Source organism: Mustelus asterias, chromosome 11, assembly GCF_964213995.1.
Source record: "Mustelus asterias chromosome 11, sMusAst1.hap1.1, whole genome shotgun sequence".
NCBI classification, from domain to species: Eukaryota; Metazoa; Chordata; class Chondrichthyes; order Carcharhiniformes; family Triakidae; genus Mustelus; species Mustelus asterias.
Window position 1 is genome coordinate 111,469,038 of NC_135811.1, and position 23,643 is coordinate 111,492,680.

Here is a 23,643-nt window from a genome sequence, read left to right on the forward strand (position 1 = left end):
ACCAAAGTGAATTACCTCACACTTCTCCGCATTAAACTCCATCCGCCACCTCTCGGCCCAACTTTGCAACCTGTCTAAGTCTTCCTGCAAACTACGACACCCTTCCTCACTGTCTACCACACCACCGACTTTGGTGTGCCATTTGGTGTGCCATTGGGGTGCCATTTATCCTCAGTGGTCTATCTGTGTAGGTAGGTAGTCTGACCCTTGTGTTTTCCGGTTTCAAAAGTTGCATACCGGTTTAGAGGTATTTATATACCTGCTCCCCAATAATGCAAACCGCAGCTCCTGTGTTCACCTCCATTTTCAGCAGGTGTTCATTTACCAGCAGTTCTACCATTATTGGGTTGACCTTGGTCACAATAATACGATCTATTTGCACTGTTTCTTGCTCTGACAATGGATGTATCTCCATGGTACTGGCCTTGGTCTCCTTCCGGAGCAACCCACCTTTTGTATACTCCTGCAACTGTGCCTTGGCCAAGTTGCCTGGCAATGCCGACTTTTGGCACTTGCTACATTCCAGAGTATGATTTCCTCTATGTTTGGGGATATCATTGTGTTTCCTCGACTGCCTGGTGACATGGGTTGGGCTTCGATATTATAGTGGAAACTCTGATGTCTTACTTGCACAGGTGCCCTCAGTTGAGGAACCGCCACTGCTACTCATGGTTCGACTCCCTATCGGGAGAACATCATATCCAGACATCCCTTGCAGCTCTTGAGCCTATTTTTCTGCACTATGCAATGACAAGGCTATTTCAATAGCTCTCTAAGTCCAGATCAGATCCTGCCAGTAGCTTTTTTTTCGGTTATCAAGTTGCTCATTCCACACACCAATCTGTCTCTCAACATTTCATTCAGAAATGACCCAATTTTATAATTTTCTGCCAATTTCCGCAGTCTGGCATAAGAATTCTCAATGGGTTCCCTCGGGGGTTCTCCCTGTTGCATTAAAACAATATCTCTGGAGTGCGACACAGAACCTTGGATCATAGTGGTTTTTAACCAAATTTTACAAGTTTATTGAAAGTCTTCAAATCAGGGGTACCTGGATAAGTCAGGGTTTTTATTGTACTGAACACTGGGGCCCCACATGCTTGAGCAAGATTGCTTTCTGTTGTTCATCTCCTTCAATATTATTTGCCTAGAAGTAGTACATGCACTCTACATATTGGGCTCAGTCTGTTTTTATGTCAAAAGGTTCGAGTTTACCAAAGAAAAGCACATTTGTCCTTTTTTTCTCATCAGAGAGTAAATGTAGCTTGCTGCTCGATGAAAAAGGATACCAGAGTAGAAGAAAAAAATATCTTGTTCACCTTCGTTGTCAATGTAATAACCTCACCAAGGCCAGTCCTCCGGTACAACCCTGCTTTACCAAAATAAAGAAAAGGCCACATCCACGGCATAAAACAAATCAAAGCCTATGTCCAGGCTCTGAGTGAGAGGTTTAAACTCTCACCACTTGTCTGTCATTGCGCGAGCTCCCACTCGCTCAATAGGGAAACTCCGATACCACAAAGTCCATGAGATCTATTAATGATGCCCCCGTGTCCTTCATGGCAACTGTAACAAGAAGCAACAGTCCTCATGGTAAAATATGATGCCAGGACAGATGCAAGAGAGGATCTTGTTTCAGAAGATCAGGAACTAGAATGAGTATGGGTGAAAATTAGGAATAAAAAGATTCAGAAAACACGAAATAAAGAATAGTTTCTAGACCCACAGCAGTTCTAAATAGCAAGCTGGGACTGACAGACCTAGCTGCTAATGTGCATAGATTTTTGAAGATGGCAGGATATTAGCAAAGTAAATGGGATCTTTGGTTCTGTAAATAGAGGGACTGAATATAAAAGCATGGAAGTTATGCTGAATCTTTATGAAGCTCCAATTAGACCACCAATACAGTATTGCATCCAATTCTGGTCAATACGTTTTAGGAACGATGTGAGGGTCCTTACAAAGGGTGCAGAGGAGATTTCATAGAGTCATAGAGGTTTACAGCATGGAAACAGGCCTTCGGCCCAACTTGTCCATGCCGCCCTTTTTTTTTATAAACCCCTAAGCTAATCCCAATTGTCCGCATTTGGCCCATATCCCTCTACAGCCATCTTACCCATGTAACTATCTAAATGCTTTTTAAAAGACAAAATTGTACCCGCCTCTACTACTACCTCTGGCAGCTTGTTCCAGATACTCACCACCCTGTGTGTGAAAAAATTGCCCCTCTGGACACTTTTGTATCTCTCCCCTCTCACCTTAAACCTATGCCCTCTAGTTTTAGACTCCCCTACCAGCAAATCTAGCTGATCTGTGCCCCTCATTATTTTATAGACCTCTATAAGATCACCCCTCAGCCTCCTATTCTCCAGAGAAAAAAGTCCCAGTCTATCCAGCCTCTCCCTATAACTCAAACCATCAAGTCCCGGTAGCATCCTAGTAAATCTTTTCTGCACTCTTTCTAGTTTAATAATATCCTTTCTATAATAGGGTGACCAGAACTGCACACAGTATTCCAAGTGTGGTCTTACCAATGTCTTGTACAACTTCAACAAGGCGTCCCAACTCCTGTATTCAATGTTCTAACCGATGAAACCAAGCATGCCGAATGCATTCTTCACCACTTTGTCCATCTGTGACTCCACTTTCAAGGAGTAATGAACATGTACCCCATGATCTCTTTGTACTGTAACTCTCCTCAAAGCCCTACCATTAACTGAGTAAGTCCTGCCCTGGTTCAATCTACCAAAATGCATCACCTCGCATTTGTCTAAATTAAACTCCATCTGCCATTCGTCGGCCACTGGCCCAATTGAACAAGATCCCATTGCAATTGGAGATAACTTTCTTCACTGTCCACTATGCCACCAATCTTGGTGTCATCTGCAAACTTACTAACCATGCCTCCTATATTCTCATCCAAATCATTAATATAAATGACAAATAACAGTGGACCCAGCACTGATCCCTGAGGCACACTGTTGGTCATAGGCCTCCAGTTTGAAAAACAACCCTCTACAACCACCCTCTGGCTTCTGTCAAGAAGCCAATTTTGCATCCATTTAGATACCTCACCCTGGATCCCATGAGATTTAACCTTTTGCAACAACCTACCATGTGGTACCTTGTCAAAGGCCTTGCTAAAATCCATGTAGACAACATCAACTGCACTGCCCTCATCTACCTTCTTGGTTACTTCTTCAAAAACTCAATCAAATTTATGAGACATGATTTTCCACTCCCAAAGCCATGCTGACTGTCCCTAATCAGTCCTTGCGTCTCTAAATGCCTGTAGATCCTGTCTCTCAAAATACCTTCCAACAACTCACCGACCACAGATGTGAGGCTTACTCAGAATGCTTCCAAGGGTGAGGGAATTAGCTACAAAGTTAGGTTGGAGAAGCAGAGGTTCTTCTTCTTGAGAAAGGGAGTTTGAAGGGTGATTTGATAGAGGTGTACAAGATTATGACAGGTTTAGTAAAGGTAGACTAAGAAAAGATGTTCCCATTAATTGATCAATAAAGCACCAAGGGACATAGATTTAAGGTTTTGGACAAGAGATGCAGCGAAGAATATGAGGAAGAACTATTTTTACATAGCACGTGTTAATGACCAGACACATGCCTGTAAGGGAAGTGGAAATGATGAGTGATCTCAAAAGGAAACAGGCTGAACACTTGAGAGAAATAAACCAGGCCCACTACAGGGATAGAGTGGGGGAACAGTACTGACGGCAAGGCTCCACGGGGAGTCAGCATGGATTCAATGGGCCAAATGATTTCCTTCTGTGCCGTTACAACTGTGTGTTATGGAGATAAATTATTCATTGTTGCATTACAGACAGTTTATGAAAAGTGTAAGTGAGAAAAGATTATGCATTGATCTTGCTGGCTTGATGCAGGTCATCAATGAAATGCACATAGAAGCTGTTAGGAATCTTAGGGAAGGGAGGTTTTGTAATGCAGTACTTTGTACAGAAAATTGAGATTTTTATTTTAATTTAGTATATTGCTTGTATACATTAACTCTTTTTAATTTAAAAAGATGGAAGAGAATTTGATAATTATGTATTAATTGTGATGAGTTGAATTCAGGTAGTGAACATTTATTGGGAATTCACTGAGCTTCTTGTAAACAGACACAAGACTAAAACTGTGGGTTAGCAGGCAAATACTTGTAATCTATAACACTGTAAACAAACATCAAAGTACAAAAAGATCACCTCCAGTCTACCCCTTGCCAACTGACCTGGAGCAGAACAAACAAGAGATTAATACATTTATCATTGTGTCAGCATTTTTACAATGACTTTGTCCCTACAGTCCAAGTATAGATGTTTCTTCTAAATCCTAGGAAGTAATTTCAACGCAATACGCATAGTTTCTTTGAAGAACAAGAATTGCAGTACCTTCTGATGGCACCAGGCACAAATCCAGCAAAGGCAGGAAGGATTGGCAACATACCCAAAGATCTCATCCGTTGAAGGATCTGATGCTACAAGTTGGAATAAGCAAACACTCAATTAGCAGGAGAGCAAAATTCTGCTCCAACAGCAATTACTTGGTCAAACTTAACAAAAAGATATCATTGGGTCATTTGTTTTGGAACTAGTATGATTTATGTGGAGAGTACGGGACACCCTAAATCTTAATATAAAAAGTAAACCCAACAATTAAAGCAGGCAAAGCATGAATGATTTATCTTGTATGACCCCAATGTTTGGGGTATATTCTCTTAATTTCTCATTGAAAAAATTGTAAAAGTTTGTTTTTCTTGTCTTCAGTCTTATTCAGTAGATAAAACTGCCTAAATATTTTCTAAAAGAATTAGAATACATTAGGGTTAGTGAAAAATATACAAGGCATTAGAGTACCTGTGTGCATGGGGGCATCTTTGTAGGTATGAGAGTAAAAAAAACCCATGACCATGTTACGATTCCAGTTGATGATTTAACTTAATAGGAAAATTCCAGAATGGAACCGTGGCTCAAAGAATCATAACTTTTACCTTTTTTAGAAAACATGGAGGAACAGAGTCATAGAGCTGCCAATTAGCTTGTAACAACAAAAAATTATTAAACATGAAAAGTTTGGCTATAATACAATATACTTTTCTTAATAAATGTACACAGATTTCAAGGATAACGTCCCCCATTCAAACCCAGTGGCAGATGCCACTCTATCAATCTCCTGTGGATTTCTCCTCAAATTCCTCCCCAGAGGATTGTCACGCAAGTGTTTCCAAACTCCACTCTCAAAAAGCCACGCTTCAAAATCTTTCAAACAATGCCTTCCCAGAGCTGTTTTAATCAAGAATCCGCCTCCAGGTTTCCCGAATCTCCTTTCCGTATTTCCTTTGACTTGAATTGCCACAGCATCCAAGTTTCTACACAAAACTCAAGTACTCAGTCTCCAACCAAATATGATTATTTCCAGAGGCTAGAAATAAGGACACCAAACTTATAATTGTCTCAGATGTCTGGCTTTCCTATAGCCAACTTTATTCAGGTCTGCACTTCCAGCTCTATCTTTAGCTTCAGTGACTAGTACCTTTGTTCCAAAGGCAGTTCCTCTTTGTTACTTTAACTTCAAACTTCCTGGAAACTTCTAGCTTCTAGAACTAACAGTCATTTAGCTTTGCTGGAGCTTGCTTTTGTGTACATTATTCTACTGTATGGCTTTCCTGCTTCTAGTTGAGCTAAGAGATGTTCACTCTCTGGCTTCCTAGCTCCGACTACCTGGATCCAGCTAAACACAAACTCAAAAGGTCTTCTCGCTAAAAGTGTCCCCTAGTTGCTAAAAACATCTCATTATTTCCCCTGTTGTGGGAAATTCACCACTTCGGAGTCAGACTTGGAGGTTCAACAAAGTTTTATTTGGACAAAGTTTTGGGAGAAGTGCTGACACTCCGCAGTACAGGTAGTCAACTACACAATGGTAGTTGAGCATCTTTTATACTTTTTAGATAATAGGCAGTACGGACATTAGCCGTTAGCACATTGTTAGAAGTGGAGTAGACAGATACGGACATCGACAGTTAACACATCGTTACAAGCAGACAGGTACGGACATTGACAGTTAACATATCATTGTACATAGAGTGGATACATTTATGCAGTTATGTCCTCTATCAATGACTGGTTTCGATATATACATTTATGTCCCCATCAGTGGCTGATCTTGTTATCAAACTGATTGTTCTGGGTCTGCTCTAACCTCAAGTCTTAAGGTGCCTCAAGGTCTGACCAGTTTCCTGCAGCAATTTAGACACTACAGGTTTTAACTCTTTGTGTAACTGTCTGTGCCCAAAGTCAGTGCCTCTTAATGTCCCTTCCCAGAGTCCATTTTGTGTGCCAAGTAACTATTTTGTGTCCATCACTTTGATTTCACCATAACACCCCAATCTCTTTACTTTACACATCATAAACACTCTCAGCACAACAGAAACATAATTTAAACTGAAACTAAAACCCTCAATAAAAGTTTATATAGATATGTAAAGAGAAAAAGATTGACAAAAATGAACGTGTCGGTCCCTTACAATCAGAAACAGCATAACAGAGAATAAAGAAATGGCTGAGGAATTAAATTTGTACTTTGCTTCAGTCTTTGCAAAGGAAGACATGAATAATGCTGAGAGAAACATGTTTTAGTGAGCAGCTGAAGGAAATCAGTATCAGTAGAGAAAAGAAATGTGTTTTTGAGGAAGAGAAGGTGTTACAGGCTAATAGGCTGGAGGAAGTAGATGTTCGGAGGAAGGATGTACTAGCAGTTTTGAATAAACTGAAGGTCGATAAGTCCCCTGGACCTGATGAAATATATCCTAAGATTCTTTGGGAGGCAAGGGATGAGATTGCAGAGCCTTTGGCTTTGATCTTTGGGTCTTCACTGTCCACGGGGATTGTGCCAGAGGACTGGAGAGTGGCGAATAAGACCATAAGACATAGGAGCGGAAGTAAGGCCATTCGGCCCATCGAGTCCACTCCACCATTCAATCATGGTTGATTTCAACTCCATTTACCCGCTCTCTCCCCATAGCCCTTAATTCCTCGAGAAATCAAGAATTTATCAATTTCTGTCTTGAAGACGCTCAACGTCTCGGCCTCCACAGCCCTCTGTGGCAATGAATTCCACAGACCCACCACTCTCTGGCTGAAGAAATTTCTCCTCATCTCTGTTCTAAAGTGACTCCCTTTTATTCTAAGGCTGTGCCCCCGCGTCCTAGTCTCCCCTGTTAATGGAAACAACTTCCCTACGTCCATCCTATCTAAGCCGTTCATTATCTTGTAAGTTTCTATCAGATCTCCCCTCAACCTCCTAAACTCCAATGAATATAATCCCACGATCCTCAGACGTTCATCGTATGTCAGGCCTACCATTCCTGGGATCATCCGTGTGAATCTCCGCTGGACCCGCTCCAGTGCCAGTATGTCCTTCCTGAGGTGTGGGGCCCAAAATTGCTCACAGTACTCCAAATGGGGCCTAACCAGTGCTTTATAAAGCCTCAGAAGTACATCCCTGCTTTTGTATTCCAAGCCTCTTGAGATAAATGACAACATTACATTTGCTTTCTTAATTACGGACTCAACCTGCAAGTTTACCTTTAGAGAATCCTGGACTAGGACTCCCAAGTCCCTTTGCACTTTAGCATTATGAATTTTGTCACCGTTTAGAAAATAGTCCATGCCTCTATTCTTTTTTCCAAAGTGTACGACCTCGCACTTGCCCACGTTGAATTTCATCAGCCACTTCTTGGACCACTCTCCTAAACTGTCTAAATCTTTCTGCAGCCTCCCCACCTCCTCAATACTACCTGCCCCTCCACCTATCTTTGTATCATCGGCAAACTTGGCCAGAATGCTCCCAGTCCCGTCATCTAGATCGTTAATATATAAAGAGAACAGCTGTGGCCCCAACACTGAACCCTGCGGGACACCACTTGTCACCGGTTGCCATTCTGAGAAAGAACCTTTTATCCCAACTCTCTGCCTTCTGTCTGACAGCCAATCGTCAATCCATGTTAGTACCTTGCCTCGAATACCATGGGCCCTTATTTTACTCAGCAGTCTCCCGTGAGGCACCTTGTCAAAGGCCTTTTGGAAGTCAAGATAGATAACATCCATTGGCTCTCCTTGGTCTAACCTATTTGTTATCTCTTCAAAGAACTCTAACAGGTTTGTCAGGCACGACCTCCCCTTACTAAATCCATGCTGACTTGTCTTAATCCGACCCTGCACTTCCAAGAATTTAGAAATCTCATCCTTAACGATGGATTCTAGAATTTTGCCAACAACTGAGGTTAGGCTAATTGGCCTATAATTTTCCATCTTTTTTCTTGTTCCCTTCTTGAACAGTGGGGTTACAACAGCGATTTTCCAATCCTCTGGGACTTTCCCTGACTCCAGTGACTTTTGAAAGATCATAACTAACGCCTCCACTATTTCTTCAGAATGTTGTTCCTTTGTTTAAGAAAGGGAATAGAAATGACCCTGGTAATTATAGACCGGTTAGTCTTACTTCGGTGGTTGGTAAGTTGATGGAAAAGGTCCTTAGGGATGGGATTTACGACCATTTAGAAAGATGCGGATTAATCCGGGATAGTCAGCACGGATTCGTGAAGGGCAAGTCGTGCCTCACAAATTTGATGGAATTTTTTGAGGAGGTAACTAAGTGTGTTGATGAAGGTAGGGCAGTTGATGTCATATACATGGATTGTAGTAAGGTGTTTGATAAGGTCCCCCATGGCCGGCTTATGATGAAAGTAAGGAGGTGTGGGATAGAGGGAAAGTTGGCCGATTGGATAGGTAACTGGCTATCTGATCGAAGTAAGAGTTTTAACAACACCAGGTTAAAGTCCAACAGGTTTATTTGGTAGCAAATACCATTAGCTTTCGGAGCGCTGCTCCTTCGTCAGTTGGAGTGGAAATCCACTCCATCTGACGAAGTGGGATTTCCACTCCATCTGACGAAGGAGCAGCGCTCCGAAAGCTAATGGTATTTGCTACCAAATAAACCTGTTGGACTTTAACCTGGTGTTAAAACTCTTACTGTGTTTACCCCAGTCCAAAGCCGGCATCTCCACATCATATCTGATCGAAGACAGAGGGTGGTGGTGGATGGAAAATTTTCAGACTGGAGACCAGTTACCAGCGGTGTACCACAGGGGTCAGTGCTTGGTCCTCTGCTATTTGTGATTTTTATTAATGACCGAGGGGGCTGAAGGGTGGATCAGTAAATTTGCTGATGAGACCAAGATTGGTGGAGTAGTGGATGAGGTGGAGGGCTGTTGTAGACTGCAAAGAGACATAGATAGGATGCAAAGTTGGGCTGAAAAAATGGCAGATGGAGTTTAACCCTGATAAATGTGAGGTGATTCATTTTGGTAGGACTAATTTAAATGTGGATTACAGGGTCAAAGGTAGGGTTCTGAAGACTGTGGAGGAACAGAGAGATCTTGGGGTCCATACCCACAGATCTCTGAAGGTTCCCACTCAAGTGGATAGAGCTGTGAAGAAGGCCTATAGTGTGTTAGCTTTTATTAACAGGGGGTTGGAGTTTAAGAGCCGTGGGGTTATGCTGCAACTGTACAGGACCTTGGTGAGACCACATTTGGAATATTGTGTGCAGTTCTGGTCACCTCACGATAAGAAGGATGTGGAAGCGCTGGAAAGAGTGCAAAGGAGATTTACCAGGATGTTGCCTGGTTTGGAGGGTAGGTCTTATGAGGAAAGGTTGAGGGAACTAGGGCTGTTCTCTCTGGAGCGGAGAAGGTTGAGGGGAGACTTAATAGAGGTTTATAAAATGGTGGGGGGGATAGATAGAGTGAACGTTCAAAGACTATTTCCTCGGGTGGATGGAGCTATTACAAGGGGGCATAACTATAGGGTTCATGGTGGGAGATATAGGAAGGCTATCAGAGGTAGGTTCTTTACGCAGAGAGTGGTTGGGGTGTGGAATGGACTGCCTGCAGTGATAGTGGAGTCAGACACTTTAGGAACATTTAAGCGGTATTGGATAGGCACATGGAACACACCAGGATGATAGGGAGTGGGATAGCTTGATCTTGGTTTCAGATAAAGCTCGGCACAACATCGTGGGCCGAAGGGCCTGTTCTGTGCTGTACTGTTCTATGTTCTATGTAGAGAAATGTTTTTTGGGAAATTGATGGGATTGAAGGTGGATAAATCTCCAGGTCCTGATAATCTTCATCACAGAGTACTTAAGGAAGTGGCCCTGGAAATAGTAGATCCATTGGTGGTCATTTTTCAAAATTCTTTGGACTCCGGAAGAGTTCCTACGGGTTGGAGGGTAGTTAATGCAAGTCCGCTATTCGAAAAAGAGAGGTAGAAAGAAAACAAGGAACTATAGACCAGTGAGCCTAACGTCGGTACTGGGGAAGTTGCTAGAGTCTATTATCAAGGATTCATAACTCGGCATTTGGAAGGCAGTGGTATAATCAGACAAAGTCAGCATGGATTTACAAAAGGGATACCATGCTTGGCGAATCTGTTGGAATTCTTTGAGGATGTAACTAATAGAGTTGGCTAATGAGAACCAGCGATTTATTTAAACAAAGAACAATACAGCACAGGAACAGGCCCTTCGGCCCTCCAAGCCCGTGCCACTCCCTGGTCCAAACTAGACCATTCTTTTGTATCCCTCCATTCCCACTCTGTTCATGTGGCTATCTAGATAAGTCTTAAACGTTCCCAGTGTACCCGCCTCCACCACCTTGCCCGGCAGCGCATTCCAGGCCCCCACCACCCTTTGTGTAAAATAGGTCCTTCTGATATCCGTGTTAAACCTCCTCCCCCCTCACTTTGATCCTATGACCCCTCATGAACGTCACCACCGACCTGGGAAAAAGCTTCCCACCGTTCACCCTATCTATGCCTTTCATAATTTTATACACCTCTATTAGGTCTCCCCTTATCCTCCGTCTTTCCAGTGAGAACAACCCCAGTTTACCCAATCTCTTCTCATAACTAAGCCCTTCCATACCAGGCAACATCCTGGTAAACATCCTCTGCACTCTCTCTAAAGCCTCCACGTCCTTCCGGTAGAGTGGCGACCAGAACTGGACGCAGTATACCAAATGCGGCCAAACCAATGTTCTATACATCTGCAACATCAGACCCCGACTTCTATATTCTATGCCCCGTCCTATAAAGGCAAGCATGCCATATGCCTTCTTCACCACCTTCTCCACCTGTGACGTCACCTTCGAGGATTTGTGGACTTGCACACCCAGGTCCCTCTGCGTATCTACACCCTTTATGGTTCTGCCATTTATCGTATAGCTCCCCCCTACATTAGCTCTTCCAAAATGCATCACTTCGCATTTATCTGGATTGAACTCCATCTGCCATTTCTTTGCCCAAATTTCCAGCCTATCTAAACCTTCTGTAGCCTCTGACAATGTTCCTCACTATCTGCAAGTCCAGCCAATTTCGTGTCGTCTGCAAACTTACTGATCACCCCAGTTACACCTTCATCCAGATCGTTTATATAAATCACAAACAGCAGAGGTCCCAATACAGAGTCCTGTGGAACACCACTAGTCACAGGCCTCCAGCCGGAAAAAGACCCTTCCACGACCACCCTCTGTCTTCTGTGACCAAGCCAGTTCTCCACCCATCTAGCCACCTCCCCCTTTATCCCATGAAATCCAACCTTTGGCACCAACCTACAATGAGGTACTTTGTCAAACGCTTTACTAAAGTCCATATAGACGACATCCACAGCCCTTCCCTCGTCAACCATTCTAGTCACTTCTTCAAAAAACTCCACCAGGTTAGTGAGGCATGACCTCCCTCTCACAAAACCATGCTGACTATCGTTAATGAGTTTATTCCTTTCTAAATGCACATACATCCTATGTCTAAGAATCCTCTCCAACAACTTCCCTACCACGGACGTCAAGCTCACCGGCCTATAATTACCCAGGTTATCCTTCCTACCCTTCTTAAATAACGGTACCACATTAGCTGTCCTCCAATCCTCTGGGACCTCACCTGTGTCCAGTGAAGAGACAAAGATTTGCGTCAGAGGCCCAGCGATTTCATCTCTCGTCTCCCTGAGCAACCTTGGATAGATTCCATCAGGCCCTGGGGATTTGTCAGTCTTTATATTCTCTAAAAAACCTAACATTTCCTCCCTTGTAATGGAGATTTTCTCTAACTGTTCAACACTCCCCTCTGAGACACTCCCAGTCAACACATCCCTCTCCTTTGTGAATACCGACGCAAAGTATTCATTTAGGATCTTCCCTACTTCTTTGGGCTCTAAACATAATTCCCCACTTTTGTCCGAGGGGTCCGCTTTTTTCCCTGACAACCCTTTTGTTCCTAACGTATGAATAAAATGCCTTGGGATTCTCCTTAATCCTGTCTGCCAAGGACATTTCGTGACCCCTTTTTCTCCTTCTAATTCCTTGTTTGAGTTCTTTCCTACTTTCTTTGTATTCCTCCAGAGCTCCCTCCGTTTTTAGCTGCCTAGACCTAACGTACGCCTCTCTTTTCTTTTTGACCAGTCCCTCAATTTCCCTGGCTATCCACAGTTCTCGAATCCTACCCTTCCTATCCTTCATTTTTTTTTTACAGGCACATGCCTATCCTGCAGCCCTAACAACTGTTCCTTAAAAGACTCCCACATGCCAGATGTGTATTTACCCTCAAACAGCCTCTCCCAATCAACAGCTGCCAATTTCTGCCTAATCCCACTAAAGTTAGCCTTCCCCCAATCCAACACCGTACCCTTGGGACACCACTCATCAAAAGGTTTTCAGAAGGCTTTCGACAAGGTCTCACATAACAGACTACTATGTAAAGTTAAAGCACATGGGATTGCAGGTAATGTCTCAAGATGGATAGAAAGCTGATTAGCAGATAGGAAGCAAAGGATTGGCATAAATGGGTCTTTTTCTGATTGGCAGTCAGTGACTAGTGGGGTTCCGCAGGGATCGGTGTTAGGACCCCAACTGTTCACATTATATATTAATGATTTGGATGAGGGAACTGAATGTATTATCTCCAAATTTGCAGATGAGACAAAGTTGGGTGGGAGTGTGAGCTGTGAGGAGGTTGCAGAGATGCTTCAGTGTGATTTGGACAAGCTGACTGTGTGGGCATGTGACTGGTAGATGCAGCAAAATGTGGATAAATGTGAGATATGCGGGGGACTTTTTTTTTTTACAGAGGGTGGTCGGGGCCTGGAATGTACTTCCAAGTAAGGTGGTTGAGGCAGACACATTAGTGACATTTAAGACTTATCTGGATAGACACATGAATGGGGGGGAATAGAGGGACACGGCGGTTGGTCTAGATAGGACAATGTGATTGGCGCAGGCTTGGTGGGCTGCAGGGTTTGTTCCTGTGCTGTACTGTTCATAGAGTCATAGAAACCATACAGTGCAGAAAGAGGCCATTTGGCCCATCAAGTCTGCACCGACAACAATCCCACCTAGGACCTACCCCCATATCCACTCACTAATCCCTCTAACCTACGCATCTTAGGACACTAAGGGGCAATTTTAGCATGGCCAATCAACCTAACCCGCACATCTTTGGACTGTGGGAGGAAATCGGAGCACCCGGAGGAAACCCACGCAGACACGAGGAGAATGTGCAAACTCCACACAGACAGTGACCCAAGCCAGGAATTGAACCCAGGTTCCTGGAGCTGTGCAGCAACAGTGCTAACCACTGTGCTACCGTGCTGCCCACGGTTGTTTGTTCTTTATTTTGGTTTGGCCGTGTGGGTAGTGGCAGTGGTTATTTGATTATTTAGCTCATGAAACGGATGGTGGGCATTTTATCAGGGTGTTAGGGTTTCACTGATGAGGAGAGATGGGTTGAATCTCATTGATAGCAGGGCTTAAATGGTGCTTTTGGGGTCTCTTGAGAAAAGGTAGAATCATAGAAATCATAGAAACCCTACAGTGCAGAAAGAGGCCATCTGGCCCATCGAGTCTGCACCGACCACAATCCCACCCAGGCCCTACCCCATATCTCTACCCATTTACCCGCTAATCCCTCTAACCTACGCATCTCAGGACACTAAGGGGCAATTTTAGCATGGCCAATCAACCTAAACCGCACATCTTTGGACTGTGGGAGGAAACCGGAGCACCCGGAGGAAACCCACGCAGACACAAGGAGGTAGTTTGCTTTGTTCAATGTTAAGGAGTGATGTGAGTATTCTTGGCTTGTTACCCTAAAATAAGGGGCATCATTGAGCAGGTTAGGGCAGTAGTGGTTGTGTTTATCCGGGTCAGGTAGAGGGTGTGTTGGATGGGGGAGTCGGTTGCCCCCCACCCCGCCCTGCCAGACATCCCCGTTAGGGGGCTTCTGGACTGCTCTGTCTCTGAGACTTGGTTCCACTGGGAATGTAGTGTCCTGTTGGCTGCAAGGTCTGAGTGAGAATCTGGGGGCTTTGGTTCAGTGTTGTTGGTACCTTTGTCAGATGAAGGGTCACCTAGACTCGAAACACTGGCTCTATTTTCTCCCGATGTGGAGGTGCCGGCGTTGGACTGGGGTGAACACAGTAAGAGTTTTAACAACACCAGGTTAAAGTCCAACAGGTTTATTTGGTATCAAATACCATAAGCTTTCGGAGCGCTGCTCCTTCGTCAGATGGAGTGGAAAAACATTTCCACTCCATCTGACGAAGGAGCAGCGCTCCGAAAGCTTATGGTATTTGCTACCAAATAAACCTGTTGGACTTTAACCTGGTGTTGTTAAAACTCTTACTCTATTCTCTCCCCACAGATGCTGTCAAACCTGCTGAGATTTCCCAGCATTTTCTGTTTTTGTTTCAGATTCCAGCATCCGCAATATTTAGCTTTTATCTATGTCTAGAATCTATTGGATAATCCTTATGCACCTCTCTCTCTGGGTCTTCCCTTCTTCATCTGGTTAGGTGGCGTGTTACTATGGGCTCTGATTTATTACATTTAATCCGAGTGGATTTCCCTTAACTTGTCAGGAGAAAGAGTGGTTAGCACTGCTGCCTCACAGCGCCAGGGACCCAAGTTTGCACGTGTCTGCGTGGGTTTCCTCCAGGTGCTCCAGTTTCCTCCCATAGTCCAAAGATCGGTTGGTAAGTTTGCTGATGACACAAAGGTTGGAGGTGTTGTGGATAGTGTGGAGGGATGTCAGAAGTTGCAGCGAGACATTGATAGGATGCAAGACTGGGCGGAGAAGTGGCAGATGGAGTTCAACCCAGATAAGTGTGAGGTGGTTCATTTTGGCAGGTCAAATAGGATGGCGGAATATAATATTAATGGTAGGACTCTTGGCAGAGTGGAAGATCAGAAGGATCTTGGGGTCCGAGTTTATAGGACGCTCAAAGCAGCTGTGCAGGTTGAGGCTGTGGTTCAGAAGGCGTATGGTGTACTGGCCTTCATCAATCGAGGAATTGAGTTTAGGAGTCGTGAGATAATGTTGCAGCTATACAAGACCCTGGTCAGACCACACTTGGAGTACTGTGCTCAGTTCTGGTCGCCTCATTACAGGAAGGATGTGGAAGCCATAGAAAGGGTGCAGAGGAGATTTACAAGGATGTTGCCTGGGTTGGGGAGCATGCCTTAAGAGGATAGGTTGAGTGAGCTCGGCCTTTTCTCCTTGGAGAGACGAAGGATGAGGGGTGACCTGATAGAGGTGTATAAGATGTTGAGAGGTATCGATCGAGTGGATAGTCAGAGGCTTTTTCCCAGGGCTGAAATGGGTGTCACAAGAGGACACAGGTTTAAGGTGCTGGGGAGTAGGTACAGAGGAGATGTCAGGGGTAAGTTTTTCACCCAGAGGGTGGTGGATGCGTGGAATGGGTTGCCAGCAGCGGTGGTCGAGGCGGATTCGATAGGGTCTTTTAAGAGACTTTTAGATAAGTACATGGAACTTAGTAAGATAGAGGGTTATAGGTAAGCCCAGTAATCGCTAAGGTAAGGACATGTTCGGCACAACTTTGTGGGCTGAAGGGCCTGTATTGTGCTGTAGTTTTTCTATGTTTCTATGTGCAGATTAGGTGGATTGGCCATGTAAATTGCCCCTTAGATGTGTAGGGGGATTTACTGGTGTTACGGGGGATAGAGCCTGGGTGGGATGCTCTGTTGGAGGGAAGCTCTGTTGGAGAGTTAATCTAAGATGGTTGTATCCACCCCCCCCCCAACCCGGAGCTAAGTCAAGGTGTACAATGCAGAAACAGGCCATTTGGCCCATTGAGTCCGCACCAACAACAATACCAACCAGATTTACCCACCCCACCTCAGTAGCCCCACGCATTTACCCTGCTAATCTCACTGACACTAGTGTGGCCAATCACTCGAACCCGCACATCCTGTACCGATGGTGGTTTGACATAGAAACTAGAAGCAGGAACAGGCCATTTGGCCCTTCAAGCCTGCTCCGCCATTCATTTTGATCATGCAAATCATCGAATTCACAGTGACACAGTGGCTAGCACTGCTGCCTCACAGTGCTAGGGTCCCAGGTTCAATTCCGGCCTCAGGTCACTGTTTGCGTGGAGTTTGCATGTTCTCTGTGTCTGCGCGGGTTTCCTTTGGGTGCTCCAATTTCTTCCCACAGTCCAAAGATGTGCGGGTCAGGTTGATTGGCCATGCTAAAATTGACCCTAGTGTCAGGGGGATTAGCAGGGTAAATGTGTGGGGCTGTGGGAATAGGGCCTGGGTGGGATTGTGGTCGGTACAGACTCGATGGACCGAGTAGCCTTCTTCTGTACTGTAGGAATTCTACGTGCTTCATCGAACTCGAGTCACCCAGCGTTCAAACTGAAACTGTGAAAGCACGACAACCATTTCGCAAATTCTGCTGGGAATTCATTCCAAGCACCCCTGGGGAGGCCAAGCAGATGGATATTCCTTCTCCAGTCCCATCTCCCGATGTCATCCAGGACATACCATGCAGCAGGATGTCCAACAACTCGGTGAGTCTTCACCGAGGTGGCTGCCCTCTCGATTGACAGGTTTCTCTTCACCATTTCATTCATTCTCTTTAGGATATCTTGCAATTCATCAACATGAGCACCAAAAATCTGTGCCAGGGAGCTATGATCGTCGCCCACACCTTCAGCCATATTGGCGGCCCTCATCTCGACGTCCTCAGCATCACTGAAACATAGGCCCACTCATCAACGAAACCATCATTGCAAACTGAGTCACACCCTGTCCATCTCCGATTGCCTCAAATCAAACAAGGATTTTCTTGATTTAACTGGGCTCCCCTTCACCAAAATTTCACCAGGATCATAGCACAGATTACACACATCAGGAATGGATAATTATGTGTTGCACGTCAACAGATTAAAAGATGACTAGTGCCAGAGCTCACAAAAACACAGCCGGAAGCGCCAGCCCAATTGCTCCCTTTTCGCACCATCTGCTTCCCCCCCGCCCATCCTCCCCGGCAGTACACCCGGCACAGTGGTTGGGTGGCACGGTGGCTAGCACAGAGGCCTCACAGCGCCAGGGACCTGGGTTCGATTCCCAGCTTGGGTCACTGTCTGTGTGGAGTTTGCACATTATCCCCATGTCTGCGTGGGTTTCCTCTGGGTGCTCCGGTTTCCCCTCTCAATCCAAAGATGAGCGGGTTAGGTAGATTGGCCATGCTAAATTAGTGTCAAGGGGACTAGCTAGGGTAAATGCATGAGGTTAGGGGAATGGGGCCTGGGTGGGATTGTGGTCAGTGCAGACTTGATGGGCCGAATGGCCTCCTTCTGCACTGTAGGATTCTATGATTCTATTATTCTTGGTCTTTTATAGAGCACTTTTCATGCTGGATGGCCATTCATTGGCCAGTCAGTGCAATTGCATTGACAATAGGTTTCACACCTGCTCTCGCCTGTGCTGATTTCAGGCTTGCCCTCAATGTAAAATTCAGGCTCATGAGTATGACACGATTTTAACAAAAGTAAACTGCATTTTATTAGGTAACACAGAGTTTACAAGGAATCAAGTTACAAGCGGTGTAATCAAAAGCAAAGGTTAATTGTTTATAGGCCACAAACTCCCTGGCTGGATTGTAGCCAGTGAATCACTCCCAGATTACTTCTGTTCTTTTTTAAATAACCATGTACAGTTTTGTTAGTTGCTTGCAGGTTGACAATTTGTAATGGCAGTTTGTTAGGATTTAATGTATCTTACATGTACGAGACAGCAAATATGAATATTTTAGAACATTTGCCGCAGTACTTTAATCCATAATATCGTAGGAAGTAATTGGCAGCTTAAATATGAAAGGTATATTCCAAAAACATCAATAGTTTCGCAATGCTGATTGTTACCTGCAGATTCAATTGATTTTTGTTCCAGGAGTTTGACAATGGTCCAGCCCAGCTATGCATATTCCCCATACGAGCCCATGCAAGAAATGCTGGGCCAACAACAAAGTTGTCAATTTCCGTTTGATTGAAGCCAAGTGAAATGTATACCTAAAATGAAGTGAAAAATCAATCATCATTGCTTTGAATAAACTGCAATTCTGAGCATTACAAAGTGACCAACTTTGGCCCACTGAATAAAAGCTTCTTGACTATGAACACTGGGATTCAAATCTTGGCAATATTGTATAAAATTTAAGTGCACATGTTCAAGCTGCAACATGGATATGGATTTTTCACAAAGCATTTGATAAATGTTTGGTTCAAGAGGAAATGTTGCAACAAGATTAGGAAGATGGCTGATGGCCTAGAAACAAAGGATTGGGGTTGCTCAGATTGAAGAAAAGTTGGAAGTGGTGAACCTTGGAAGTCGAGGTCAACTTTTATTCTCCATTTTTATGATTAATTTGAACTTGGGCATTGTAAGGGGAAAAATACAAGAGAGCACACTTTAAAATGGCTGCCTGGCACATAAAGGGTTAACTGGGAAAGAAGCCAAAAAGCAGACACAGGCTCCTGCTGTTCAGAAATCACTTTAAATCAAAACCTAACAGACAAGCCATTCTCAAATCACAGACAGTGACTCATAGCAAACACCTCAGGAAGCCAAGCCAAGGGTCAAAACATCTTTTAAGATAAGGAAAACCCGAAACAAAGAGCTTAGATTAACGTTAGAGGAGAGCGGGAAAATATGAATGCGAGGAAACCAATTAGCACCTGAATGAGACGAAACTGACCATTGATAGATACAGACATGAGGAAATGTACCCATTCATAAAATGATAAATGTCTATACCTGCTTGTACTTACTTAAACGATGTGATAATGTTCGAATCACCGGTTTACCCATTGTGTAAAGGGTATAAAAATGAACCACTCCCGACATACTAGTGAGAGAAGGTTTGCTACAGACATGTGCCTTGTCTCCACGGAGCTCCGTTTAATAAATCGTATTTTCTGAATCTCGAAGTCTGACTACGAGTGAATTTTTCCCACAACAGGCATAGAGTGCACAAATCAAAATATACAGATGTCACAAAATAGGAATTTCACAGGACTACATGTGACTTCAGGATGACATAAACAGGTTAGTTATTAGACAGTTGTTGCTAGTCACAGTGTTATAAACACTGTTATAAAGAGGAGATAGCAGGGCATCTGGATAGAAATGGTTCGATCAATCAGACGCAGCATGGATTCATGAGGGGAAAGTCGTGCTTGACGAACATGTTGGATTTTTATGAAGATGTGACTAGGGCGGTTGATGGAGGAGAACCGGTGGATGCGGTGTTTTTGGATTTCCAAAAGGCGTTTGATAAAGTGCCCCATAAAAGGCTGCTGAAGAAGATTAGGGCACACGGAGTTGGGGGTAGTGTGTTAAAGTGGATTGGGGACTGGCTATCCGACAGGAAGCAAAGAGTCGGAATAAATGGGTGTTTTTCCGGTTGGAGGAAGGTAACTAGTGGCGTGCCGCAGGGATCGGTACTCGGGCCGCAACTATTTACCATTTATATAGATGATCTGGAGGAGGGGACGGAGTGTAGGGTAACGAAGTTTGCAGACGACACAAAGATAAGTAGAAAAGTGAATCGTGTGGAGGACGGAGAAGATCTGCAGAGAGATTTGGACAGGCTGAGTGAGTGGGCGAGGATATGGCAAATGGAGTATAACGTTGAGAAATGCGAGGTTATACACTTTGGAGGAAATAATAACAAATGGGATTACTATCTCAATGGAAACAAATTAAAACATGCTACCGTGCAAAGGGACCTGGGGGTCCTTGTGCATGAGACGCAAAAGCCCAGTCTGCAGGTACAACAGGTGATCAAGAAGGCAAATGGGATGTTGGCCTATATCGTGAAGGGGATAGAATATAAAAGCAGGGATGTCTTGATGCACCTGTACAGGGCATTGGTGAGGCCGCAGCTGGAATACTGTGTGCAGTATTGGTCCCCTTATATGAGGAAGGATATATTGGCATTGGAGGGAGTGCAGAGAAGGTTCACCAGGTTGATACCGGAGATGAGGGGTTTGGATTATGAGGAGAGGCTGAGGAGATTGGGTTTGTACTCGTTGGAGTTTAGAAGGATGAGGGGGGATCTTATGGAGACTTATAAGATAATGCGGGGGCTGGATAGGGTGGAGGCGGAGAGATTCTTTCCACTTAGTAAGGAAGTTAAAACTAGAGGACACAGCCTCAAAATAAAGGGGGGGTCGGTTTAAGACAGAGTTGAGGAGGAACTTCTTCTCCCAGAGGGTGGTGAATCTCTGGAATTCTCTGCCCACTGAGGTGGTGGAGGCTACCTCGCTGAATATGTTTAAAGCGCGGATGGATGGATTCCTGATCGGTAAGGGAATTAAGGGTTATGGGGATCAGGCGGGTAAGTGGTACTGATCCATGTCAGATCAGCCATGATCTTATTGAATGGCGGGGCAGGCTCGAGGGGCTAGATGGCCTACTCCTGCTCCTATTTCTTATGTTCTTATGTTCTTATGTAAAACAGTTATGTTTTTATATTTCTAGACAGAAATATAAAAATAGATGATAATAATTTCAACAAGTATTTAAAAAGCAGAAGAGTAACTAAGGTGTATATGGTCCTCTCAAGAATGAGTCTGGTGAAACTAATAGTGGGAAGCAAGTAAATGGCAAAAACTTTGAACAGGTATTTTGTGACTGCTTTTATTGTAGAAACTTCCCCAAAATTCTTGACAACCAAGTGAAAGGGAGGGAGGAACGTAAAACAAATCACCATCACCAGGGAAAAGGTGTTGGGAAACTATTAGAACTAAGGACTGGCAAGTCCCAAGGACTACATCCTAGGGTCTTAAAATAAGTTGCTGCAGAGATAGTAGATCCATTGGTTGACAACATCTGTCACCGGTGGCACACGGTTAGCACTGCTGCCTCACAGCGCCAGGGACCCAGGTTTGATCCCTGGCTTGGGTCACTGTCTGTGTGGAGTTTGCACATTCTTCCCGGGTCTGGGTGGGTTTCCTCCGGCTGCTCCAGTTTCCTCCCACACTCCAAAGATGTGCGGGTTAGATGGATTGCCCATGCCAGCCCAGGTGCCCATTCTAACACCACCGCGTAAAGAACCTACCTCTGATATCCTTCCTATATCGCCCACCATGAACCCTATAGTTATGCCCCCTTGTAATAGCTCCATCCACCCGAGGAAATAGTCTTTGAACGTTAGGAAATAGTCTTTGAATGTTAGGAAATAGTCTTTGAACGTTAGGAAATAGTCTTTGAACGTTTACATGCAAATCACTTCAGCCCCACCAGTAGGAGAAAGAAAAACACGACTGAAATCAGTGGAATGTGGCAACCTTGCATGTGGGCAACGGTCAACAAAATGTCTGGTGGGGCTGCACTCAGAATCCTGATGGGCTGCATGTGACCCCTGGGCTGCAGGTTACTCAAACCCCTTGTAATCACCAAAAGCAGAAATGCAGACAAACTGGCTCCCCCATCCTGCACTCTCAAAAAAGACCAAAACTCATTGCTGGAAGAGATGCTAATAACCAAGCTGTCTATCTCCTAAGGAAGAACAACGGAATCCTAGTCACAAGTACAGAAACTAATTGTTAAGCTGCAATTAACCATCAATAAGGGCATGTCACATGACCCAAGACTGACACACAGACACAATGGCTGGGATTCTCCCAGCCCGCTGCGCTGCTCGAGATGGTCGCGAGTCTCCCAGGCGCTTCTTTGAGCGTAATCAGCTCCCTGCCAACTTCTGGCGCGGAGCTGATTATCATATTGAAATGAGAATTTCAATTTGATTAGCGGGCCTATGACAGTATTCTCAGGGCCCACTAGCATTACTACAACCCCCCCCCAATGGGAATGGTTCCCTGTCTGGATTGAGTCTGTGTCTTTATATGCCCTGTTTGTGAACAGAATTCCCACTCACCTGAAGAAGGGGCTTGGAGCTCCGAAAGCTTGTGTGGCTTTTGCTACCAAATAAACCTGTTGGACTTTAACCTGGTGTTGTTAAACTTCAAAATGGACTAGCAGATTAGCCAATTGCAGCAGAGCTTTCACATTTTTGAAAGCCGCCTTCTGTGCAGAGGCAGCCTCCCAGTTCCATTTGGTTTCTTTGAGCGGAAGTAGATACAATGGAGCCAACACTGTTGACACGACTGACAAGAACTTTCCATAATAGTTTCCCAAGCCCAAAAATGACCTGAGCTACGACATTCCTGAGCTCTGGAATTTCCTTAATGGTTTGAAGATTCCCCGCCACAGGTGACAAACCTTGTAGTGATTCTGTGGTCCAGATACTCTGCACCTTGTGCCTGGAAAATGCACTTGCTCCTCTTCAGATGCAGTCCCACCTCTGAAAACATTTAAAAAACTTGATCCAGATTGCTGAAGTGTGCCTCCTCAGTCTTCCCTGTAATTAAGATGTCATCCAAGTAGACTGAAACCTGAGGAATTCTTGTAACAGGTTGTCCATCGCCCTTTGAAAGATTGTGGACCGGAGGATACGCCAAAAACCAAACGATTGCACATGAACAACCCTTTACGTGTGTTGATGATCACGTACTGTTTTGGATCTTCCTCTAGCAGGAGTTGTTGATATGTGTGGCTCATGTCCAGTTTTTAAAAAGTCTCGTCTCCCGCAAGAGGTAATTGATAAGCATCTAAATGAAACCTGGTTAATGGTGAGCTTGTTGTCACCACACATACGCACCGCACCATCATTTTTAAGGACAGAAACGAGTGGAGCTGCCCAACAAGAAAAGTGAGCAGGCTCAATAATTCCAAGCCTTGCAGCCATTCCAACTCCTCCTCCACTTTCCTTCTCATGGCATAGGACACAGTCTGGGCTTGAAAAAGCACGGAGTGGCCTGAGGATCTATGGCAAATTTAACAGTAGTACCACATGATGCATCCAGTTCATCGTTGAACACATCCAGATCCTTCTTGACAACATCCTCGGTCACCTTTGTGTGCTTGATCTTACCCCAGTTCACTGAAATTTTGCTGAGCCAGTCACATCCGAGCAAACTTGGCCCCTTCTCTTTGACCACAAGGAGGTGTGCTCTTGTTTCTTGATTATTAGATGCAAATTGGACTTCCAATGCCCCAAGTAACGGAATGGACTCTCCAGTGTACATCTGAAGTTTGATTTCTGCCGGATTAAGGACTGGTGCTCGGTTAGACTCATAGTCATAGAGTCAGAGAGGTTTACAGCATGGAAACAGGCCCTTCAGCCCAACTTGTCCATGCCACCCT

General features: G+C 44.5%; 1 protein-coding gene across 1 annotated transcript in view; it reads right to left on the reverse strand.

Annotated features, from left to right (window-relative positions):
- naglu (N-acetylglucosaminidase, alpha) overlaps positions 1-23,643 on the reverse strand; it is a 67,311-nt gene that overhangs the window by 15,144 nt on the left and 28,524 nt on the right. The window contains exons 3-4 of the mRNA XM_078224297.1: positions 18,297-18,443; positions 4,409-4,494 (exon numbers count right to left, since the gene is read on the reverse strand). Coding sequence (XP_078080423.1) covers positions 4,409-4,494; positions 18,297-18,443 — 233 coding nt within the window. The remainder of the gene's footprint in view (positions 1-4,408; positions 4,495-18,296; positions 18,444-23,643) is intronic.